The following is a 25,662-nucleotide window of genomic DNA, read 5'->3' on the forward strand; positions in this document are numbered from 1 at the left end:
AGGGCCTAGGCAGCTAAAGGCACAGACGCCAATGGTGAAGTGATTAACATCGGGGATGTGCATGAGGCCAGAATTGGAGAACCGCAGAAATTTCGGAGTGATGTAGGGCTGGAGTATGTTACAGAGATAGGGAGGGGGCGAGGGCTATGGAGTCATTCGAACAATAGGATGAGAATTATAGGGCTGGAGGACGTTACATGACAAGGAGGGGCGCGGCCATGGAGGGATTTGAACAGGAGGATGAGGATTGTAGGGCTGGAGGAGGTTACTGAGGTCGGGAGGAGCGAGGGCCATGGAGGGATTTGAACAGGAGGATGAGAATTGTTGGGTTGGAGGAGGTTACATAACAGGGAGGGGCGAGGCCCTGGAGGGATTTGAACACAAGAATGAGAATTGTAGGGCTGGAGGAGGTTACTGAGATAGGGAGGGGCGAGGCCATAGAGGGATTTGAACAGGAGGATGAGAATTGTAGTGGCTGGAGGAGGTTACAGAGATAGGGAGGGGGGCGAGGGTCATTGAGCATTTGAACAGGAGGATGAGAATTGTTGGGCTGGAGGAGGTTACTGAGATAGGGAGGGGGCGAGGGCCATTGAGCATTTGAACAGGAGGATGAGAATTGTTGGGCTGGAGGAGGTTACTGAGATAGGGAGGGGGCGAGGGCCATTGAGCATTTGAACAGGAGGATGAGAATTGTTGGGCTGGAGGAGGTTACAGGGATAGGAAGGGGCGAGACCATGCAGGGATTTGAAAACAAGGATGAGAATTTTGAAATCGAGGCGTTGCAGGACCAGGAGCCAAAGTAATAATAAAATAACGTGTAACTAACTTTTTACACCCAACAGTGTGAGATTATCACCTCAGATGATCTCCCTTGGCATGGCTTTGGATCAGTCCCAGAGAACCATACTTATTAAAACGGCAGGCCAATTGTGCAATCTAACCCACGGTGCATTATGATACATTTTGTAGGAAGGACGAGGAGAGGAAATATAAACGAAATGGTACAATTCTAAAGCGGTGCAGGAGCAGAGACCTGTGGTCAAGGTGCAGAAATCTTTGAAGGTGGTAGAACAGGTGGAGAAAGCAGTTAAAAAGCATATGGGGTCCTGGGCTTTATACATAGAGGCATTGAGTACAAAAGCAAGGAATTAATGTTGAAACTTTATAAAACACTGGTTCAGCCACAACTGGAGTATTGTGTCGATTTCTGGGCACCGCACTTTAGGAAGGATGTGAAGGCCTTAGAGAAGGTGCAGAAAAGATTTACTCGAATGGTTCCAGGGATGAGGGACTTCAGTTACGTGGATAGACTGGAGGAGCTGTGGTTGTTCTCCTTAGTGCAGAGAAAGTTGAGAGGAGATTTGATAGAAGTGTTCAAAATCATGACGGGTTTAGTTAATGTAAATAAAGAGAAACTCTTCCCATTGACGGAAGGGTCGAGAACCAAATGACACAGATTTAAGGTAATTGGCAAAAGAACCAAAGGCGACATGAGGAAAACCTTTTTTACGCAGCGAGTGGTTATGATCTGGAATGCGTTGCCTGAAAGGGTGTCAGAGGCAGATTCAATCGTGGCTTTCAAAAGGGAATTTGATAAATATTTGAAGGGCAAAAAATACAGGGCTGTGGGGAAAAAGCAGGGGAGTGGGATTAACTGCATTGCTCGAACAAATAGCTGGCACAGGCTCAATTGGCCGAATGGCCTCCTTCTGTGCTGTAACCATTCTATGATTCTATGATATAACATGGGTTTATTAAGACTCCTCTATTCTGATATTCCACTATATCAGCACATCCTTTCCCAATAGGTGTTAAAGAAAGGCGCAAAGCGCGGAGCTGTGTAGAACGTGGCCTGTCCCTTTAAGACCACAGAACATAATTACTGTAAATAGGCACATCCTGTGGTTAGTTAGAGATCAAATTGCTACTAGTCAGGGATCTTTGCCTTTAGCTTGGCAGCTTTGAAGTGCAACACATTGAGATGTGATACTTTGAGGTGTGACACTTTGAGGTGTGGCACTTTGGGATGTGACAAGGTGAGATGTGACATTTGAAATGTGATACTTTGAGGTGTGACACCTTGAGGTGTGAAACTTTGTGGTGTGATACTTTGAGGTGTGATACTTTGTGGTGTGATACTTTGAGGTGTGACACTTTGAGGTGTGATACTTTGTGGTGTGATACTTTGAGGTGTGATACTTTGAGATTGATACTTTGAAATGTAACAATTTGATGTGTAACACTATGAATTGTAACACTTTGAGGTGTGATACATTGAGATGTGACACTTTGAAGAGTGACAATTTGAGGAGTAACACTTTGACGTGTAGCACTTTGAGGTGTGACACGTTGAGGTGTGAGACTTTAAGATGTGATACTTTGAGGTGTGATACTTTGAGGTGTGAAACTTTGAGGTGTGACACTTTGAGATGTGACACTTTGAGGTGTGACACTTTGAGATGTGACACTTTGAGGTGTGACACTTTGAGATGTGATGCTTTGAGATGTGACACTTTGAGGTGTGACACCTTGAGGTTTGACACTTTGAGGTGTGACACTTTGAGATGTGACACTTTGAGGTGTGATACTTTGAGATGTGACACTTTGAGGTGTGAGACTTTGAGATGTGATACTTTGAGGTGTGACACTTTGAGATGTGATGCTTTGAGATGTGACACTTTGAGGTGTGACACTTTGAGATGTGATGCTTTGAGATGTGATACTTTGAGGTGTGACACTTTGAGATGTGATGCTTTGAGATGTGACACTTTGAGGTGTGACACCTTGAGGTTTGACACTTTGAGGTGTGACACTTTGAGATGTGACACTTTGAGGTGTGACACTTTGAGATGTGACACTTTGAGGTGTGACACTTTGAGATGTGACACTTTGAGGTGTGACACTTTGAGATGTGATGCTTTGAGATGTGACACTTTGAGGTGTGACACCTTGAGGTTTGACACTTTGAGGTGTGACACTTTGAGATGTGATGCTTTGAGATGTGACACTTTGAGATGTGACACCTTGAGGTTTGACACTTTGAGGTGTGACACTTTGAGATGTGACACTTTGAGGTGTGACACCTTGAGGTTTGACACTTTGAGGTGTGACACTTTTAGATGTGATGCTTTGAGATGTGACACTTTGATATTTGATCATTTGAGATGTGACACTTCGAGGTGTGATATTTTGAGATGCGATACTTTGAGATGTGATATTTTGAGATGTGACACAGTGAAATGTGACACTTTGAGGTGTGATACTTTGAGATGTCAAACTTTGAGATGTGCCCCTTTGAGATGTGACACTGTGAGATGTGACACTTTGAGATGTGACATTTTGAGGTGTAACACTTTGAGATGTGAAACGTTGAGATGTGACACTTTGAGGTGCTACAATTTGAGATATGACACTTCAAGATTTGGCACTTTGAGATGTCAAAATCTGTATCTTGACACCCTGAAATGTGACTCTCTGAAGTGTGACACTGGAGTGTGGCATTTTAAGGCTTGACAGTTTCAAGTGTGACACTTTTTGCCGTGACCAGACACGCACGACTGTTAATACCTGTGGAGCTCGCTATCTAAAACTAGAACGTGTCCAAGAACCATTAACAAACCGGCTGTTATTGTCCTTACTGGCTAAGACCGATGTTTTTGGGAGGCAAATAACAAACTTGGTTTTCCCACTGCAGGTAGTTAGTGGGCCTGATCGCTGAAGGAACGACTTTTGTAACGAGGTCCAGAGCTCCCAGTTTGCACAGCCGGTCTCCTATCTCAAAATGAACGGGTTAGCTCTTTGCTTTGTGATGGGTGAGTATTAACACAACTTCCCTGCATGCACAGAAGGGCCGGAATGACTCACAACAACGACATAGATCTGTAGCGCCGAATGGCCTGTTTCTGTGCTTTAAATTCTATGTAACAACAACAACTTGCATTGATATACAGCCTTTAACGTAGTAAAACTTCCAAAAATGCTTCGTAGCAGTGTAAATCAGGCAAAAATATGACTCCTTGCCACATTAGGCGATATTGCGACACGTGACCAAAAGCTTGGTCAAAGAGGTAGTTTATAACCTTGAAACACAGAAAATAGGAGCATGAGTAGGCCCTTCGGCCCTTCGGGCCTGCTCCGCCATTCAAAATGATCATGGCTGATCGTCTAACTCAGTACCCTGTTCCAGCTTTTTCCCAATATCCCTTGATCCCTTTAGCACTTAAGCAGTGTATTTAAGGTGGAGAGAGAAATGGAGAAGGGAGGGAATTCCAGAGCTTAGGTCCTAGGCAGCTGAAGGTACGGCTGCCAATGGTGGAGCGAATAAAATCGGGGATGCGCAAGAGAAAATTGTACTGAATTGATTGCAGAGAATTCAGATGGTTGTAGGGCTGGAGGAGGTTACAGAGATAGGGAGGGGCGAGGGCCATGGAGGGATTTGAACAGGAGGGTGAGGATTGTAGGGCTGGAGGAGGTTACAGAGATAGGAAGGAATTGTACACAATTACAGTGACATTAAGCAAATTTAAACCAATCATTCTAAACTGTCGGCTGTCGCTTTTATCTTCTCGGATTCATTTCAGTGTCAGAATTGTCCTGGGAAGTTGCAATCTTCGATTTGATACAAGCTAACCCCCCAAACTGCGGATCAGAGTCCCTGACACCCAAAGGAGAGATTTCCTTTGCACAACAAATTTGTAAACCGTTTTTCATATAATCTTCCTTCTGTGTCATTTTTTTGACACATTGTTTTTGGGAGAGAAAAATGTTACCTGTTGATAAAATCTCATGATGTATTTTAATGAAACCATGACAATTCAGGTGTCAGCCGTGGCTCAGTGTCTGAACCCTCACCTCTCAGTCATGAAGGCCGTAGTTTCAAGCACTTCTCCAGAGACCTAAGCAGGCCCACACTCCCTGGTGCCAGTACTGAGGGAGTGCTGCTCTGTCGGAGGTGCCGTCTTTCGGATGAGACGTTAAACCAAGGCACAGTCTGCCCTCTCAGGTGGACGTAAAAGATCACACGGCCACTATTGTTCTCCCCCCTGAACTGGCCTCAACCAACATCACGAAAAAAGCAGATTATCTGGTCATTATCACATTGCTGTTTGTGGGATCTAGTTTTGCGCAAAATTGGCTGCCGCGTTTCCTACATTACAAGAGTGAGTGCACTTCAAAAAAATCCCTCATTGGCTGTAATGTTTGGGATGTCCTGAGGTGGTGAAAGACGCTGTTGAAATGCACCTTCTTTCTTTCTTTTGTCCATGAATTGTCTTTATTTGACCTTGGAACTAATCCTCGTTTTCCTTATTTCTCCCCCCAGCGATTCTCAGCCAGCAGCAGGCCGTCCTTCCTCAGGGTCAGTCTTCAGGTTTCCATTGAGAGAATGAACGTTTACTGGTGATATTTACAATGTTGCAAATCTTTTTAGTTTTTTATTTTAACGGAAGATTGCCCCAATCAGCCACTCTACGAGAGCAACGTGCTGAGCTTTTGAAAGGCTGAACGTTACTGTTCCACCAATATTCCTGCCTCCACCAGCAGATTAGCTGGAAGTTCATCACAATTGTTGTTTTGTGGGACCTTGCTGTGCATAAGTTGGAAAGAAACAGCTTGCATTTATATAGCGCCTTTCACGACATCCCAAAGCACTTCACAGCCAATGAAGTACTTTTTTGAAGTGCAGTCACTGTTATAATGTAGCGAAATGCAGCTGCTAATTTGAGCATAGCAAGATCCCACAAACACGACCAGATAATCTGTTTTAGTGATGTTGCTTGAGGAATAGAGAATGTCATGGGATCTTTTACGTCCGCCTGAGAAGGCAGACGGGACTTCAGTTTAAAGTGTCATCTGAAAGACAGCACATCCGACAGCGCAGTGCTCCCTCAGTACGGGCACCGGGAATGTCAGCCTGGATTATGGGCTCAAGCCCCTGGAGTGGGGATTAAACCCATGTCCTTCTGACTCAGAAGCGAGAATGCTACCACGGAGACACAGCTCACTCCCTATTTAGCTGCTAGGTTGACCTACATGCCAACAGTAACTGAACTTGAAAGACACTGAAATGGCTGTGAAGTGATTTTGGACGTCCTGAGGTCGCGAAAGGCGCTATGTAAATGCAAATTCTGTCTTTGAGCATTGATTAAATAATGTCCCACACTGTATTTTCTACCCTCAATCCACATTATTGTTTCTGTTTTGTTGCAGATACACTGACTAAACCGCAAATTGCTCTCAGTGAACAGACTGGTGTTTACTGGCGAGGGGAGAATATCAGCATTACCTGCACTGGACACAAAGAATCTGGGAATAGCACATTTTATTTGTACAGAGATAAGCAAATATTGACAAGTCCCCGCATCTATGTGGAGAATAACAGCGCCATATTCACAGTTAATGCATCAAACCCAGAAGGCGGGTATCAGTGTCAATATGGAAGAGAGATCTCCGGGGAATGGATCAAGTCACCTCGTAGCCGAGATGTGAGGATCATTGTCACAGGTGAGTGACAGGCACCTGAGATTGGGGCGAGATCCTGGTTACAAGGTGGGAGAATCATTGTCACAGGTGAGTGACAGGCTCCTGAGATTGGGGCGAGAACCTGGTTACAAGGTGGGAGAATCATTGTCACAGGTGAGTGGTGGGCAACTGAGATTGGGGCGAGATCCTGGTTACAAGTTTGGAGAATCATTGTCACAGGTGAGTGATGGGCACCTGAGATTGGGGCGAGATCCTGGTTACAAGGTGGGAGAATCATCGTCACAGGTGAGTGATGGGCACTAAAGATCTGCGATATACCCTGGTCAACCAACAACAACTTGCATTTATATAGCGCCTTTAACGTAGTGAAACGTCCCAAGGTGTTTCACAAGAGCGATTATCAAATATAATTTGACACTGAGCCAAATAATGAGATATCAGGAGAGGTGACCAAAAGCTCGCCAAAGGGGTAGGTTTTGAGAAGCGTCTTAAAGTTGGAGAGAGAGCCAAAAGAAAGAAATACTTGCATTTACAAAGAGCTTTTCGTGACCTGAAGATGTCCCAAAGCGATTTACAGCCAATACAATATTTTTAAAGTGTAGTCACGGTTGTAATGTCGGAAATGCGGCAGCCAATTTGCGCACAGCAAGGTCCCACAATCAGCAATGAGATAAATGACCAGATAATCTGTTTTTATTGATGTTGGTTGATGGCTAAATATTGGCCAGGACACTGGGGATAACTCCCCTGCCCTTCTTCGATATAGTGCTGTGGGATCTTTTACGTGCACCTGAGAGGGCAGACGGGGTCTCGCTTTAACGTCTCATCTGAAAGACGGTAGACGATAGGGAGGCGGAAAGATTTAGGGAGGGAGGTCCAGAGCTTATGGCCTAGGCATCTGAAGGCATGGCCGATAATGGTGGAGCGATTAAAGTTGGGGATGCACAAGAGGCAAGAATTGGAGGAGCGCAGAGATCTCAGAGGGTTGTCGGGTTGGAGGAGGTTACAGAGATAGGAGGGGTGAGGTCATGGAGGGATTTGAAAACAAGGATGAGAATTTTAAAATCGAGATGAAGCCGGAACGAGAGCCAATGTAGGTCAGTGAGCATAGGGTTGATGGGTGAACGGTAATCGGTACGAGTTAGGATACGGGCAGCAGAGCTTTGAATGAGTTCAAGTTTATGGATGATGAAAGATGGGAGGCCGACTGGGAGAGTATTCGAATAGTCAAGTCTAGAGGTAACAAAGTCATGGATGAGGGTTTCAGCAGCAGTTGAGCTGAGGCAGGGTCAAATAGGATGCCAAGTTTGCGAAGGGTCTGGTTCAGCCTCAGACAGTGGCTGGAGAGAGGGGTCGATTCGGTGGATAGGTAACGGAGTTTTTGGCGGGGACCAAAGACAATGGCTTCGGTCTTCCCAATAATTAGTTGGAGGAAATTTTTGCTTATTGAGTACTATATGTCGGACAAGCAGTGTGACAAATGAGAGACAGTGGAGGGGTCGTGGGAGGTGCTTGTGAGGTAGAGATGGGTTTCATCAGAGTACATGCGGAATCTGACGTTATATTTTCGGATGATGTTGGGCAAATCATTGTCACCGGTAAGTGATGGGCACGTTAGATTGGAGAGAGACTCTGGTAAACTAAGGTGGGAGAATCATCGTCACTAATAAGTGATAGGCACCTGAGATTGGAGAAAGAGTCTGGTAAACAAAGCAGTAGAATCATTGTCACGAGTAAGTGACGGAGACCTGAGATTGGAGAGAGACTCTGGTAAACTCAAGTCGGAGAACCATTGTCACGAGTAAGTGATGGAGACCTGAGATTGGAGAGAGACTCTGGTAAACTCAGGTAGGAGAACCATTGACACCGTTAAGTGATGGAGACCTGAGATTGGAGAGAGACTCTGGTCAACCAAGGCAGTAGAATCATTGTCACCGGTAAGTGATGGGTACTAGAGATCTGAAGAGATCCAAGAGCCATGGAAATCCGGCTGAAATATAATGAATCTTTGCCAATTCCCATTAGTAGTTGATTATATTGACGCCGAATGCTTCGCTGAAATAGCTGAGACGGGAATTCCATGCAGAATCACTTAAGTTTTGCAAGTCAATTGTCCCTGGCGTGATTTTAAGTCTGGAAGACGCAAAGTGGTCTGAATTTAGAAAGCACAAGATATTATGAGAAAGTGGCTGATTTATTTTTGCTGGGACAGGGAGGGATTTGAGGGTGTTCGCCGTCGCACTGAACTCGGTGAACAGTCCAGCACAGCTCACATTTCCTTGCAAGTCAATTTCTTAAATGTCATCATGGAGGCAACAGAGCACTTTAAAAAAAAAATCTATGCTCAATTTAGAAAGCTACGCAGGTGGTTCAATGAGCAGGACTGAACACTCTTGTGACCTGGTCTGAGTTTTTCCATCCCTTGAGAAGCCCGAACCCCCGTGGGACTATACACCAGGACTGGAGCACCACAGCGCTACCACTGGCGGGAGGGTGCGTTTCCCATTGTAAAAGTTTACATGGAATTTTTAATCGAAAAAGTTATTTGTCGGAACATGGGAACAACCCCTCGAGCCCGTTACGCCATTTAACTAGATCCTGGCTGATCTGTATCTCAACTCCATCTACCCGCCTTGTTTCCATAACCCTGAATACCATTGTCTCACAAAAATCCATCAATCTCAGTTTTGAAATTTTCTATTGACCCCCAGCCTCAACAGATTTTTGGGGGAGAGATTTCCAGATTTCTACTGCAGTTGGCGGAAGAATTGCTTCCTTACATCACCCTTGAATAGCCTAGCTCTAATTTTAACGTCATGCCCCCTTGTTCTGGACTCCCCCACCAGAGAAAATATTTTCTCTCTCTCCACCGATCAAACCCTTTAATCACCTTAAACACCTTAATTAGATCATCCCTTAATCTTCTCCACTCGTGGGAATACAAGCCTCGTCTGTGCAACCTGTCCTCAGAATGTAACCACTTATGTCCCGGTATCATTCTGGTGACTCTCTGCTGCATCCCCTCCAAGGTCAATATATCCCTCCTGAGAAGCGGTGCCCAGTACAATAAATAGGGTCTAACCAGAGCTTTGCATAGCTGCAACATGCACAGGAAGTGTGTGCAGATGTACGATTGTAAAAGTTGATCGTTACATGTCTTACTGCGTTCAGCATCGATATTTTCTCCCTGACAGATCGTCCCCCCAAGCCAACAATCTACATATACCGACAGGTCAAGGTGTTCGTGAAAGGAGAGCGTATGAAGCTGGTGTGTGTAGCTCGGACTCCCACTCGAGGCCACTACTTTTACTTGTACCGAGGCACTGAGGAGGAATCGGCCCAGTTTCAGAGGGCCGAGTCTTGGAGCTTGTTTGTCATCTTCGAGGTCCAGGACATTGTGGAGGTCGGGACGCAAGAGTACACGTGTTCCTATTGGAGGCGGGTGTCGGGGCGGCAGATATTCGCAGAGCGCAGTGACCCTGTGGCCGTGACTGTAATCGGTACAACGATCTTTTTTTACACTTATTTATCGACCTACTTGTGAAATGTGGACGGCAGAGAAGCAATAATGTGCCTCCCGCTACTCGGGAGGTGGTTGGAGAGGGTGAAAAGCTTCTCCCTAATCTCCCTTCCCAATCCCAACTTCATCATCCCGACAACATGAGGAAGTTATGCTTAAACCTTTATCAATCACTGGTTAGGCCTCAGCTGGAGTATTGCATCCGATTCTGAGCACCGTGCTTTAGGAAGGATATCAAGGCCTTATAGAGGGTGCAGGGGAGATTTACCAGAATGGTACCAGGGATGAGGGACTTCAGTTATATGGAGAGACTGGAGAAGCTGGGATTGTTCTCCTTGGAGCAGAGACGGTTTAGGGGAGATTTAATAGAGGGGTTGAAAATGAGGAGGGGTTTTGATGGAGTCGATGGGGAGAAACTGTTTCCACTGGGGGGAGGGTCGGTCACCAGGGGACACAGATTGAAGGGAATTGGGAGAAGAGCCAGAGCGAGATGAGGGGGATGTATGTTAAGATTTTTTATGATCTGGAATGCACTGCCTGAAAGGGCGGTGGAAGGAGATTCAATAGTTACATTCGAACGGGAATTAGATACATACCTGAAAAGGAAAGCACTGTAAGGTAATGGGGAAAGAGCAGGGGAGTGGGACTAATCGGATCACTCTTTCAAAGAGCAGGCACAGGCATGATGGGCCGAATGGGCTCCTTCCGTGCTGTTGGATTCTATGATTCCATAACGTCCAGGATTGATTGTCTTTCACTCATTCTGAATCACTGTGGGCAGTTTTTTTTATTGCCATCCTCACGCACAGGAATGTGCAGCTTTACGGCAGGACAGTGCTCTTAGTGTGATCTAACCAAATTTTAATATAAGTTTCACATAATCTTTCAGCTTTTGAACTCTGTTCCTTTAGAATTGAACCCCAGTACTTTGTTTGCATTTCTTACAGCCTTGTTAACCTGCGTCAATACATTTAATAATACAACTAGCTCTTTTATTTTTTATTCAGAGCGTCCCGCCAAACCGAGGATTGCCCCTGAGGGGAAATACCGTGTCTTCGTCGATGGGGAGCTTGTGAGAGTTACGTGCACGGCTCCCTCCCCCGTTGGAAACGCCACCTTTCACTTGTACCAAGGCGGAGAGAAGAAACCGGTCGCCTCCGAGACGAGCCAATCGGCCAATAGTTCCGCCACGTTTGACATCACCAACATACTGGGCGTCGCCATCAAACATTACGCATGTGGCTACGTCACATCCGTGTCTGAGAGACTGATCGAGTCGGAGCGCAGCGACTCAGTGAAGATAGTCGTGGAGAGTAAGTCACTGTTGTTTCCTTAACTCGACGGGAGAGGGGTTAGCACTTAGTTTATGGGCCTTATTTTCTGTGGTAAATAGGAGGCTTCAGAATGACCTTGATCGTAATCCGTGACTCAGTGAGTCGTAAGGTTCAGGTTTCAAGTCTAGTCCAGAAAATTGAGCACATAAACCAGCCCTACAATTATCATCCTCGTGTTCAAATCCCTCCGCAGCCCACGCCCCTCCCTATCGCTGTAACTTCCTCCAGCCCTGTAATTCTCATCCTCGTATTCAAATCCATCCATGACATCCTATCTCTGTAATCTCCTCCAGCCATATAATTATCATCTTTGTGTTCTAGCCCTCGCCCCCACCCTATATCTGTGACATCTTCCAACCCTACAATTCTCATCCTCTTGTTCAGAGCACTCGCCCCCACTCTATCTCTGTAACGTTCTCCAACCCTAGAATTCTCATCCTTCCGTTCAAATCCCTCCATGGCCCCGCCCCCTCCCTTTCTCTCTAACCTCCTCCAGCGCTACAACTTTCCCGAGAACTCTGATTTCCTCCAATTCTGGCTTCTTGCCCATCCACCACTCCCTTCGCTCCACCATTGGGACGTGTCTTCAGCTGCCTTGACCCTAAGCTCGGGAATTCCCTCCCTCAACTCCAGCTCTCTCTCGTTTAAAACGCCCCCGAAACCATACCTTTTTGACCAAGCTTTTGGTCATTTGTCTTAATATCACCTTATGTGGCTCAGTGTCAATTTTTGTTTATCAATCCTTGGGACGCTTTACTACGTTAAAGGCACTATATAAATACAAGTTGTTGCTATTGTTGACATTGCGGTACCGAGGGAATGTTGCACTGTCGGAGGTGCCGTATGATTCGACCAATGTTTGAAAGTGCCTTTTCTTCGCCTCCACTTACCCCCCCACTCCCCATCCATTGCAGTCCGCTTGGTGAGACCGTATCTCTATTTCCAAGGAGTGACCAGGACGTTGGAGGTGGGAGAATCGGCCAGGCTTGTGTGCCAGGGAGCTTTTGAAGATCGTGACAGCACCTTCTACTTGTACAAGGACAGCCAGGAGGAGGCGCTGTTGTCCAAGTCCCCCAGAGACATGACGTTTCACGTCGCCTTCGACATCAGGGACACCTTGATCAACGGGACCGAGTATTACTCGTGCGCCTATCGGAGACGGCTGACCCAGCGGACAGTGCTGTCGGGCCGCAGTAACTCCTTGGCGATAACCGCGCACAGTAAGCTTTTCGGTTTTTGATTTATTGTGCTGATTGGCAGCCAGATCATTACCAATCATTGGAACATAGCAACCATTAGGCGCTAAAAGGTCCATCGAGCACGCCTTCCAATCCCATGATACTACGATAATGTAGAGAGCCATTGACTAAAGGTAGCAACCGATCATAGAATGAGACCGTTCGGTCCATCGTGCTGGCTCTTTGAAAGAGCTATCCAATTAGAATCATGGAATCTCACAGCACAGAAAGAGGCCATTCAGTCCATTGTGCCTGTGCCGACTCGATGAAAAAGCTATCCAATTAGTCCCACTCCCCCTTCCCCTTTCCCCAGGGCCCTGCAATTTTGTCCCCCTTCAAGTAATTATCCAATTTCCTATGGAAAGTTATTATTGAATCAGCTTCCACCACATTTCAGGCAGTGAATTCCAGATTATAATAACTTGCTGCATGAAAAAACTCCTCAATTCCAGTTGTTTTGCCAATTATCTTAAAGCTTCGTCATCTGGTTACGGGTCCTCCTGCCAGTGGAAACAATTTCTCTTTATTTAGTGGAACAAAATCCCTCATAATTTTGAACACATCTATTAAATCTCCCCTTAACCTTCTCTGATCCAAAGAAAACAACCCCAGCTTCTCGAGTCTCTCCACGTAACTGAAATTACCCATCACTCGTACTATTCTGGAAAATCTCCTCTGCACCCTCTCCAAGGGCTTGACATCCTTCCTAAAGTGGAGGCACAATACTCCTGCTGAGGATGAACCGGTGTTTTAAAGAAGTTTAACTATCACTTCCTTACTTTTGTGCTCTAAGTCTCTATTTCCAAAACCCAGCATCCCGTATGGCTTTCTTTGACAGCTTCATCATTCCAGCCACCTTCAAGATTTACACACATGAACACTCAGGTCTCTCTGTTCCTGCACACCCTCACTCAGACAGTGGGGAGAAAGGATCTTAGCACTGAAAATCAGGATGTTGAATCAGTATGGGTGGAACTCAGAAATAACAAGGGTCAGAAAACATTGATGGGAGTAATTTACAGGCACCCTAACAGTAGTTATCAGGAAATTAGAGGAGCATTTAACAAGGGTATAGCAATAATCGCGGGCGACTTTAATCTTCATATAGACTGGGCAATCCAACCTGGCAAAAATAGTTTGGATGACGAATTCTTGGAATACATTCAAGACAGTTTCCTAGAACAATATTTCGAGGAGCCAACTAGTGAACAGGCTATTTTAGATCGAGTATTGTGCAATGAGACAGGATTAATTAGTAATCGTATAATAAAGGATCCTCTGGGGAAGAGTGATCATAATATGATAGAATTTCATATTGTGTTTGAGAGTGATGTAGTTAAGTCCGAAACTAGGGCCTTAAATTTCAACAAGGCCAATTATGTCGGTATGAGGGGTGAGTTGGTTAAGGTAGATTAGGAAATTAGATTAAAAGATATGATGGTCGATAAGCAGTGGTGAACATTTAAATAAATAATTCATAATTCCCAGCGATATCTATGCTCGTGAGGAATAAAAAACTCCACAGGGAAAGTGATCCAACCGGAGCTAACTAGAGAAGTTAAGGATAGTATTAGTTTAAAAGAGGCTTGCAATGTTGCTAAAATGTAGTAAGCCTGAGGATTGGGAGGATTCTAGAATCCAGCTAAGGGTGACCAAGAAATTGATAAAGTGGGAGGACATTGAATATGAGAGTAAACTAGCAAGAATATAAAAACCGATTGTAAGAGCTTCTACTAGTATATAAAAAGGAAGAGATTAGTTAAAGTAAACGTGGGCCCCTTGGAGGCAGAGACAGGAGAAATTATAATGGGGAATAAGGAAATAGAAGAGCAGTTAAATAAATAACAGTGAAAGACACAAAAAAAACATAGGGAAATAGTGGGGAAACAAGTTTCTAATGAGAGGGAGGAACTTGAAGTAATTAATTTTAGTAAAGAAAAAGTTTTAGATAACATTAATGGGACTAAAAGCCAACAAATACTCTAGCCCTAATGGCCTACATCTTAAGGTTTAAAAAGAGGTGGCTGCAGAGATATTCGATGCATGGGTTGTGATCTTCCAAAATCCCCTAGATTCTAGAACGTCCCAGCGGACTGGAAAGTAGCAAATGTACTCCCGCTATTCAAGAAAGGAGGGAGAGAAAACAGGGATCTATAGGCTAGTTAGCCTGACATCAGTAGTAGGGAAAATGAAAAAAATCTATTATTAAGGATCTAGTAACAGGGCACTTAGAAAATAATCTTGTTATTAGGCAAAGTCAACGCGGTTTTATGAAAGTGAAATCGTGTTTGAAAAATCTATTAGATTGTTTTGAGGGTGTAAATCGAAAGGGTAGGTAAGGGGGAACCAGTGGATGTCATATATTTGGATTTTCAAAAGGCATTCGATAAGGTGCCAAATAAAAGGTTGTTACACAAGATTAGGGCTCATGGGATTGGGTGTAACATATCTGCATGGATTGAGGATTGGTTAACGGACAGAAAGCAGAGAGTAGGAATAAACGTGTCATTTTTGGGTTGGCAGGTTGTAACTAGTGGGCTGCCCTAAGGATCAGTGCTTGGACCTCAGCTATTTACAATCTATATTAATGACTTAGATGAAGGGACCGAGTTTAATGTATCCAAGTTTGCTGATGATACAAAGGCAGGTGGGAAAGTAAGCTGTAAGGAGGATGCAAATTGTCTGTAAAGGGATATAGACAGGTTGAGTGGACAAGAAGGTGGCAGCTGGAGTATAATGTGGGGAAATGTGAGCTTATTCACTTTGGTAGGAAAAATAGAAAAACGTAACATCTTTTAAATGGTGAAAAACTATTAAGTGTTGGTGTTCAGAGGGATTTGGGTGTCCTTATACACGAAAAACAGGATGTTCACATACAGGTAGAGCAAGCAATTAGGAAGACAAATGGATGTTGGCTTTTATTGCAAGGAGATTGGAGTACAAGAGTAAGGAAGTCTTGCTGTAATTGTTCAGGGCTTTATTAAGACGACACGAGGAGTACTATGTGCAGTTTTCGTCTCCTTACCTAAGGAGTGATACACATGCCTTAGGGGAAGTGCAGCAAAGGTTCACTAGATTGATTCCTGGAATGAGAGGGCTGCCCTATGAGGAACGATTGAGTAGAATGGGCCGATACTGTGTGGAGTTTAGAAGAATGAGAGGTGATCTCGTTGAAAATATAAGACTCTAAGAAGGCTGGACAGGGCAAATGCTGAGAGGATGTTTCCCCTGGCCGGAGAATCTAGAACTAGGGGACATAGTCTCAGGTTAAGGGGTCGGCCATTTAGGACTGAGATGAGGAGGAATTACTTCACTCAGAGGGTTGTGAATATTTAGAATTCTCTAGCCCAGAGGGCTGTGGATACTGAGCCGTTGATTATAGTCAAGCCTGAGATGGATGGATTTTTGATTCTAAGGGAATCAAGGGATATGGTGATCGGGCGGGAAAGTGGAGTTGAGGTCACAGATCAGGCATGATCTGATTGAATTGCGGAGCAGGCTCGAGGGGCCGTATGGCCTACTCCTGCTCCTAATTCTTATGTTCTGATTTATTTATTTTTATTTACCACAGATCCGCTCACAAAACCAAAGCTGATCCTTAATGTACAGACGGGCAAGTATTGGAAAGGACAAGTCATGACCATGACGTGTGAGGGAGACGTGCGGGAGCCGAACGGTTACTTTTATTTTTACAGAGATGGGCAACCTGCATACGTTGGGGAGCCCCACAGCTTTCAAACCGTCAGTATTCTGGGTCCAAACAGGGTGGGAATCTACCAGTGTAAGTACGCAATGGACGCCCCTGGAAAATGGTTCGAATCCCCATTCAGTGATGGCGTGAGAGTGACTGAGATAGGTAAGTGATCACGGGAGAATCAATCCCCAACCTGTTAAACTGTGGGGAATAAATCTATAGATTGTTTATAAAAATTCATCAACCTTGTCCTGCCGTTGTTCCAATTTTTGATCACCCTATTCTGTCAACATTTACCACAGTAAATTGCTGTGTCAACATTTTTGGTCACGCTTTTTACGAAGGATTGCACAGAATTTAAAGCACAGAAACGGGCTATTCGGCCCAACTGGTCCATGCCCGTATTCATGCTCTTCACGAGCCTTCTCCTGCCCCTCTTAATCCAACCCTATCAGCATAACGTTCTATCCATTCCTCCATCATGTACCTAGTATCATAGAAAGGTTACAGCATGGAAGGAGGCAATTCGGCCCATCGAGTCCGTGCCGGCTCTATGCAAGCGCATTCCAGCTGGTTTCACTCTCCCGCCCTTTCCCCGTAGCCCTGCTTTTTTTTTTCTTTCAAGTACTTATCCATTTCCCTTTTGAAGGCCACGATTGAATCTGCCTCCACCGCCCCCTCGGGCAGTGCATTCCAGATCATAACCACACGCTGTGTTTAAAAAAATATCGTCGTGTCACCTTTTGCCAATCATCTTAAATCTATGTCCGCTGGTTCTTGACCCTTCCGCCAATGGGAACTGTTTCTCTCTATCTGTTCTGTCTAGAACCTTAATGATTTTAAACACCTCGATCAAATCTCCTCTAAACCTCCTCAGTTCCAAGGAACAACCGTAGCTTCTCCAGTCTGTTCACGTAACTAAAGTCCCTCGTCCCTGCAATTATTCCACTAAATCTTTTCTGCACCCTCTCTAAGCCCTTCACATCCTTCCTAAAGTGCGGTGCCCAGAACTGAACACAATATTCCAGTTGTGGTCGAACCAATGTTTTATAAAATTTCATCATGACATCCTTGCTTTTGTACTCTCTGCCTCTATTTATAAAGCCCAGGATCCCGTATGCTTTTTTAACCGCTTTCTCAACCTGCCCTACCACTTTCAACTATTTGTGCACATATACCCTCAGATCTCTCTGTTCCTGTACCCCTTTTAAAGTTGTGCCCTTTGGTTTATGTTGCCTCTCCTCGTCCTTCGTACCGAAATATATCACGTCGCAATTTTCTGCGTTAAATTTCATCTGCCACGTGTCCGCCCATTTCACCAACCTGTCTATATCCTCTTGAAGTCTTTCACTATCCTCCTCACTATTCACTACACTTCCAAGTTTTGTTATCTCATCTAGCTTCCCTTAAACGCATCTATGCTATTTGCCTCAACTACTCCTTGTGGAAGCAAGTTCCACAATCTAAACACTCTCTGGGTAAAAAAGTTACTCCTGAATTCTTTACTGGATTTATCAATGACTATCGTATATTTATGACCTCCAGTTTCTAAGAGAAAAGCGCCCCAGCCTGTTCAACTTTTCCTGATAGGTAGAAACTCTCAGTTCTGGTATAATCCTTGTAACTCTTTGTTGCACCTTCTCCAGTGCCTCCATATGCTTTTTATCGTGTGGAGACCAGAACTGTGCACAATACTCCAAATGTGGGCTAACCAAGGTTTGATATAAGTTTAACAAAACGTTTCTGCTTTTCAATTCTATTCCTCTAGGAATGAACCCCAGTGCTTTGTTTGCATTTTTAATGGCCGTGTTCACTTGTGACACTACTATTAATGAATTGTGAATCTGCACCCTTTGCTTCTCTACCCCATTTCGACTCTTATTTCCCAAGGAGAATGTGGCCTCCTTATCCCTCCCACCAAAATGCACCACCTCACACTTATCTATATTGAAATTCTGTCAACATTTACCATTTTAAATTGCTATGTCAACATTTCTGGTCACGCTTTTCTGTCAACATTTACCACTGTAAATTGCTATGTCAACATTTTTAGTCACTTTTTCTGTCAAAAGTACTTCATTGGCCGTAAATGCTTTGGGACGTCCTGAGGTCGTGAAAGACGCAATATAAATGAGAGTCCATTCCTTCTTAAAGAGACCTCCAGAATGTAACAGTGACACTAATATTTTGGAATTGTGACATGTCTATCCTTACGTTGCCCCTGTTTTCTTTTGCTCCTCGGTCAAGGTGATCTTCCAAGACCGACGATCACTTTGGAAGGAGGTTACAAGATGTTTGAGGTGGGACAGTCCGTCACCGTGACCTGCGAAGCTCCCTCTGGAGAAGCAGGTCGCAAGTTTTATTTGTACCAAAGCACCGGAATGAGGCCGGTGATGTCTGAGAAGGCGAAACCCTGGAGTCTGTCCGTCACGTTTGACATCAAGGACGTAATGAGACGCGGCGACGATTACTACACGTGTGCTTATCGGAGACGAGAGGCAGAAGAGGAGAAATTCTCTCAGCGTAGCGATCCGCTGAAAGTATCAACTCTGTGTAAGGTTTCTTTTTTACTTACCGAAATTTATAGGTTGGATATTTCTTAAATCATTCTCGGGATGTGAACGTCGCTGGCAAGGCCAGCAATTATTGCCCATCCCTAGTTGCCCCAAGAGAGCTTGGCGGTGGGCTTTCTTCCAGAACCGCTGCAGTTCCCCTCCAAGTCACACACCATCCCGACTTGGAAATATATCGCCGTTCCTTCATTGTCGCTGGGTCAAAATCCTGGAACTCCCTTCCTAACAGCACTGTGGGAGAACCGTCACCACACGGACTGCAGCGGTTCAAGAAGGCGGCTCACCACCACCTTCTCGAGGGCAGTTAGGGATGGGCAATAAATGCCGGCCTTGCCAGCGACGCCCACATCCCGTGAACGAATAAAAAAAAAAGTCCTGTGTGTTGAAGGTACTCCCACAATGCTGTTAGGTCCACGATTTTCACCCAGCGACGATGAAGGAACGGCGAACATACGTCCAAGTCGGGATGGTGTGTGACTTGGAGGGGTACTTGGGAGCGATGCTGTTGGAGGGGTCAGTGTGGAGGGAGCTTAACCTGTATCGAACCCATGCTGTACGTGCCCTGGGAGTGTTTGATGGGACAGTGTAGAGAGAGTTTTATTCTGTACCTAACCCATGCTGTACCTGCCCTGGCTGTGTTTGATGGGACAGTGCAGAGCGAGCTTTACTCTGTATCTAACCCTGTACCTGCCCTGGGAGTGTTTGATGGGACAGTGTAGAGGGAGCTTTACTCTGTATCTAACCCTGTACCTGCCCTGGGAGTGTTTGATGGGACAGTGTAGAGGGAGCTTTACTCTGTATCTAACCCTGTACCTGCCCTGGGAGTGTTTGATGGGACAGTGTAGAGGGAGCTTTACTCTGTATCTAACCCGTGCTGTACCTGCCCTGGGATTGTTTGATGGGACAGTGTGGAGGGAGCTTTACTCTGTATCTATCCCATGCTGTACCTGCCCTGGGATTGTTTGATGGGACAGTGTCGAGGGAGCTTTACTCTGTATCTAACCCGTGCTGTACCTGCCCTGGGAGTGTTTGATGGGACAGTGTGGAGGGAGCTTTACTCTGTATCTATCCCATGCTGTACCTGCCCTGGGATTGTTTGATGGGACAGTGTAGAGGGAGCTTTACTCTGTATCTATCCCATGCTGTACCTGCCCTGGGAGTGTTTGATGTAACAGTGTAGAGGGAGCTTTACTCTGTAGCTAAATCATGCTGTACCTAACCTGAGAGCGTTTGATGGGACAAGGTAGAGGGAGCTTTACTCTGTATCTAACCCGTACTGTACCTGCCCTGGGAGTGTTTGATGGGACAGTGTAGATGGAGCTTTACTCTGTATCTAACCCGTGCTGTACCTGCCCTGGGAGCGTTTGATGGGTCAGTTTAGAGGGAGCTTTAATCTGTATCGAACCCGTACTGTACCTGCCCTTGGAGTCTGGTGGGACAGTGTCGAGGGAGCTTTACTCTGTATATAATTTATGTAAAGTCCAAAACTTTACAATGCACTACTGCCTTTTTTAAAATATAGAATTGGGCAGATGTCCAAATCAGTGGTCGCTCTGATCAATTCACTTTATTAATTAATTGATTGACGAGTTTGTTTCGTTCTGACTAACTGGGACCAGTATAGACTGCTGTGTAACACTGTCCTTTAATACGTGTTGTTCCTCATGCAGAACTGTGAGTCACGTTAACCCCAATCGAGGAACATTCATCCTGGGCCAAGGGACTACGTCTCACGATTGTTTTCTCAAAACATCTGGATCTTATCTCACGTCGCACTTGGAGGAAACGAGAGACAGGCAGTTTCCACTGAGCTGATATATTTGCTTTGAACTCATATTGTTTTAATGATGCCGAGAACTTCAGCATAATAATCACTCATGTATCCGCTTAAGGGCTAACGTATGAACATAGGAACAGGAGTAGGCCATTCAGCCCCTCGAGCCTGTTTCGCCACACCTGCACAGTTAATGTGCACAGGTTCTCTCCATCTGTTTAAATCTGGAATAGGAATGCAGCGACCTCCATTTTTTTCACTCGGCCCTTCCTTCTCCATTTAACATACAGAGCCTCAAAGGAACATAGGAACAGGAGTAGGCCATTCGGCCCCTCGAACCTGTTCCGCCATTCAATAAGATCATAGCTGATCTGTATCCTAACTCCATTTACCCATTTTGGCTCAATGTCCGTTAATACACTTGGCGAGCAAAAATCTAATAATTTCAAATTATTAATTGAGCTAGCATCTGCTGCTTTTTGTGGGAGTTCCACACGTCTATCACCCATTGCGTGAAGAAGTGTTTCCTGACTTCTCTCCTGAATGGCCTGGCTCTGATTTTAAGATTATGTCCCCTTGAGCTAAACTCCTCCACCAGCGAAAAAAGTTTATCTCTAACTCTTTCAAAAGGCATTGGATAAAGCACCATATAATAGACTTGTGAGTAAAATTAAAGCCCATGGGATTAAAGGGCCGGTGGCAGCGCGGATATTAAAATTGGCCAGGAGACAGAAAGCCGAGAGTAGTGGTGAACAGTTGTTTTTCAGAATGGGGGGAAGTATACAGTGGTATTCCACAGGGGTCAGTATTAGGACCACTGCTATTTTTTGGTATATATTAATGAACTCGACTTGGTTTTACAGGGCATAGTTTCAAAGCTTGCAGATGAAAAGAAACTCGAAAATTTAGTAAACAATGAGGAGGATAGAAACAGAGTTCAGAAGGACTTAGACAGACTGATAAAATGGGGCAGACACGTGGCAGAAGAAATTTAACGCAGAGAAATGTGAAGTGATACATAGGAAGAATGAGGAGAGGCAAACTAAATGGTACAATTTTAAAGGGAGTGCAGGAACAGAGAGACCTGGGGATGTATGTACACAAATCTTTGAAGATGGCAGGACTCGTTGAGAAGGCTGTTAGAAAAGCATATGGGATTCTGGGCTTTATTAGGTGAGGTATAGAGTACAAAAGCAAGGAAGTTATGCTAAACCTTTATAATCACTGGTCAGGCCTCAGCTGGTGTATTGTGTCCAATTCTGGGCACCACACTTTCGGAAGGATGTCTAGGCCTTAGCGAGTCTGCAGAAGAGATTTTCAAGAATGGGACCAGGGATGAGCGACTTCAGTTATGTGGAGATACTGGAGAAGCTGCGGTTGCTCTCCTTACGGAAGAGAAGGTTAAGGGCCGATTTGATAGATGTGTTCAAAATCATGAAGGGTTTTGATAGAGTAAACAAAGTGAACTGTTCCCAGTGGGAGAAGAGTCCGGAACGAGAGGACACAGATTTAAGGTGATCGGCAAAAGAACAGAGGGGAGATAAAGAAACATTGTTTTTATGCAGCGAGTTGTAATGATCTGGAATGCACTGCCTGAAAGGGTGGTAGAAGCAGATTCAATCGTAACTTTCAGAAGCGAATTGGATAAATATTTGAAGGGAAACACTTGCAGGGCTACGGAGAAAGAGCAGGGGAGTGGGACGAATCGGATCGCTCTTTCAAAGAGCCGGCCCAGCCACGATGGGCCGAATGGCCTCCTCCTGTGCTGTACCTGCTATAATATCCTTTCTAAGGTGCGATGTCCAGAACTGTGCACAGTACTTGAGATGTGATCGGACTAGGGCTTTGTAGCAAAACTACCTCCCCCCGGGCTCTACTCTGATCTTAAGTGCAATTCCTGCATTTCTTTCTTTCCAATGCTCCCTCCGAGATATTCCGTCTCATCTCACTGCCTCTTTCTTCACCAGCCTCACCGACTCCTGACTCTCTATGAAGGCCAACTCTGTCAGGATTTGAACGCCGCTTGCATATCGAGAGAGGCTGCTCCCTTACCCAAGAACAGGGAACCGCTTATCATCTGGTAGGCGATCCTCGGCTTAGCTGATATAGGGGATTCTTCACTGATCCGATAGGGGATTCTTCACTGATCTGATAGGGGATTCATCACTGATCCGATAGGGGATTCATCACTGATCCGATAGGGGATTCTTCACTGATCTGATAGGGGATTCTTCACTGATCTGATCGGGGATTCCACACTGATCTGATAGGGGATTCATCACTGATCTGATAGGGGATTCTTCACTGATCCGATAGGGGATTCTTCACTGATCTGATAGGGGATTCTTCACTGATCCGATAGGGGATTCTTCACTGATCTGATAGGGGATTCTTCACTGATCCGATAGGGGATTCTTCACTGATCTGATAGGGGATTCTTCACTGATCCGATAGGGGATTCTTCACTGATCTGATAGGGGATTCTTCACTGATCCGATAGGGGATTCTTCACCGATCTGATCGGGGATTCTTCACTGATCTGATAGGGGATTCCTCACTGATCTGATAGGGGATTCCTCACTGATCTGATAGTGGATTCCTCACTGATCCGATAGGGGATTCTTCACTGATCTGATAGGGGATTCTTCACTGATCTGATAGGGAATTCATCACTGATCTGATTGTGGATTCATCGCTGATCCGATAGGGGATTCTTTACTGATCTAATAGTGGATTCATCACTGATCCGATAGGGGATTCATCACTGATCCGATAGTGGATTCTTCACTGATCTGATAGTGGATTCATCACTGATCTGATCGGGGATTCATCACTGATCTGATGGGGGATTCATCACTGATCTGATGGGGGATTCATCACTGATCCGACAGGGAATGCATCACTGATCTGATAGGGGATTCATCACTGATCTGATGGGGGATTCATCATTGATCTGATAGGGGATTCATCACTGATCTGATGGGGGATTCATCATTGATCTGATAGGGGATTCATCACTGATCTGATGGGGGATTCATCACTGATCTGATAGGGGATTCTTCACTGATCCGATAGGGAATGCATCACTGATCTGATAGGGGATTCATCACTGATCTAATAGGGGATTCATCACTGATCTGATAGGGGATTCATCACTGATCTGATCGTGGATTCTTCACTGATCCGATAGGGGATTCTTCACTGATCCGATAGGGGATTCTTCACTGATCTGATAGGGGATTCTTCACTGATCTGATAGTGGATTCTTCACTGATCTATAATTGAAAGGAGTTTGCTCTGCAATATTACAATCTTTCATTCTTGTTTATATCGCACAAATACAAGTAAGTGGTTTATATTTTAATAGTAAATGCTGCATTCTCCTATTCATTGTTAATAAATCTCTTCTGAAATTCATCTGTTGTTTGCATCCAAATTTTCAGCCCAGGAAGAGGACAACCGTCCTATCTCGTATGTGTTGATATCACCACCTGCCTCCACCAAATCTCTTGCGTCATGACGTTTCGAATCCTGTGCATCACGCCTTTGGTGACGTTACAGTAGCGTGCGCCAATGTGCAGTTTCACCTCTGGGCTGTTCCACTCTCCCGCTGGGAGGAGGGGTTGGTGGTTGGTGCTCAGATCACGAGTCCTCTCCCGCGGACTGCCGTGGTCGCACCCGCTGCCGCGGTCTGCCTGGATCACTTGGCCTGATCCATCGTCGCCGGAAGGGGTGGGGAGAGGAGGATGGATGTGGTAACTATGGAGAATGGTCTGTGAGCTGATGAGAAGAAGGAGAGGGCACAGAATGTATCATTGATCTGTCCCCAGGCTGGTCCCTCAGGACTGGTTGCTGGCCGTTTAACATCCCCCCACCATGGGTGGTGATATTGGTACCGCCCTGTTGACCCCTCCCCCTGAGTCTCGAGGTTCCGCCCATCAGTTGGCGCCTGGGGACAGAACATAAAAATAGGAATAGGAGTAGGCCATTCGGCCCCTCAAGCCTGCGCCACCATTCAATCAGATCAGGGCTGATCTTCGACCTCAACTTCACTTTCCTGCCCGATCCCCATATCCCTTGATTCCCCTAGAGTTCAAAAATCTATCGATCTCAGTCTTGAATATCCTCAACAAATGATCATCCACAGCCCTCTGGTGCAGAGAAGTCCAAATATTCACAACCCTCTGGGCGAAGAAATTCCTCCTTATCTCAGTCTTGAATGGCCGACCCCTTCTCCTGAGACTATGCCTCCTAGTTCCAGACTCTCCAGCCAAGGGAAACCATCTCTCAGCCTCAACCCTGTCAAGCCCCCTCAGAATCTTATATTTGTCAATGAGCTCACCTCTCATTCGTCTGAACTCCATAGAATATAAGCCCAATCTACTCAATCTCTCCTGGTAGGACAACCCTATCATCCCAGGAATCAATCCGGTGAAATATTCATTGAACCGCTTCTAAGGCAAGTAAGTCCTTCCTTAGAGAAGGTGACCAAGAAAGTATGCAGTACTCCAGGTGAGGTCTCCCCAAAGCCCTGTACAATTTTACTAAGAATTCCTTACTCTTGTACTCCAACATTTGGCGCATGACCCCACTCCATGAGAGGGAGCTGAGAATGAGGTGGTGGGCCCAGGGGGCCAGACTGAGGGGCTCAGGCACCGGACACCGGGCCAAAGGCACAGGCCCGACTTATAATTCATGCACTCCAATCATTAATCCAGCATTAAATCAATAAACCAGGACACCAATCAATCAATCAATCAATAAATTGGGAAATTAATCAGTCAATAAACTGAGAAGATAATGAATCAATAAATCAGGATAACAATCAATTAATAAATCATGAATGATGGAAAGCGATGGAAGGTGTCGTCGACGGTGCTATCAAGTGGCACTTACTCACCAGTAACCTGCTCATCGATGCTCAGTTTGGGTTCTGCCAGGACCACTCGGCTCCAGAACTCATTACAGCCTTGGTCCAAACATGGACAAAAACGCTGAATTCCTGAGGTGAGGTGATAATGTGTGCCCTTGACATCAAGGCAGCATTTG

The 25,662-nt window shown here is 45.3% G+C and overlaps 1 protein-coding gene across 1 annotated transcript; it reads left to right on the plus strand.

Annotated features, from left to right (window-relative positions):
* Positions 1–3,697: 3,697 nt before the first annotated feature.
* On the plus strand, positions 3,698–24,030 carry LOC137318382 (alpha-1B-glycoprotein-like). Its single transcript, XM_067981269.1, has 9 exons — positions 3,698–3,812; positions 5,321–5,356; positions 6,208–6,501; positions 9,675–9,980; positions 11,008–11,313; positions 12,249–12,554; positions 16,144–16,428; positions 18,514–18,819; positions 20,510–24,030. Coding segments are annotated over exons 1-9 (1,872 nt in total). The 5' UTR covers positions 3,698–3,781; the 3' UTR covers positions 20,512–24,030.
* Positions 24,031–25,662: the final 1,632 nt, after the last annotated feature.

The sequence above is a fragment of the Heptranchias perlo genome, unplaced genomic scaffold (genome assembly GCF_035084215.1).
Source record: "Heptranchias perlo isolate sHepPer1 unplaced genomic scaffold, sHepPer1.hap1 HAP1_SCAFFOLD_70, whole genome shotgun sequence".
NCBI classification, from domain to species: Eukaryota; Metazoa; Chordata; class Chondrichthyes; order Hexanchiformes; family Hexanchidae; genus Heptranchias; species Heptranchias perlo.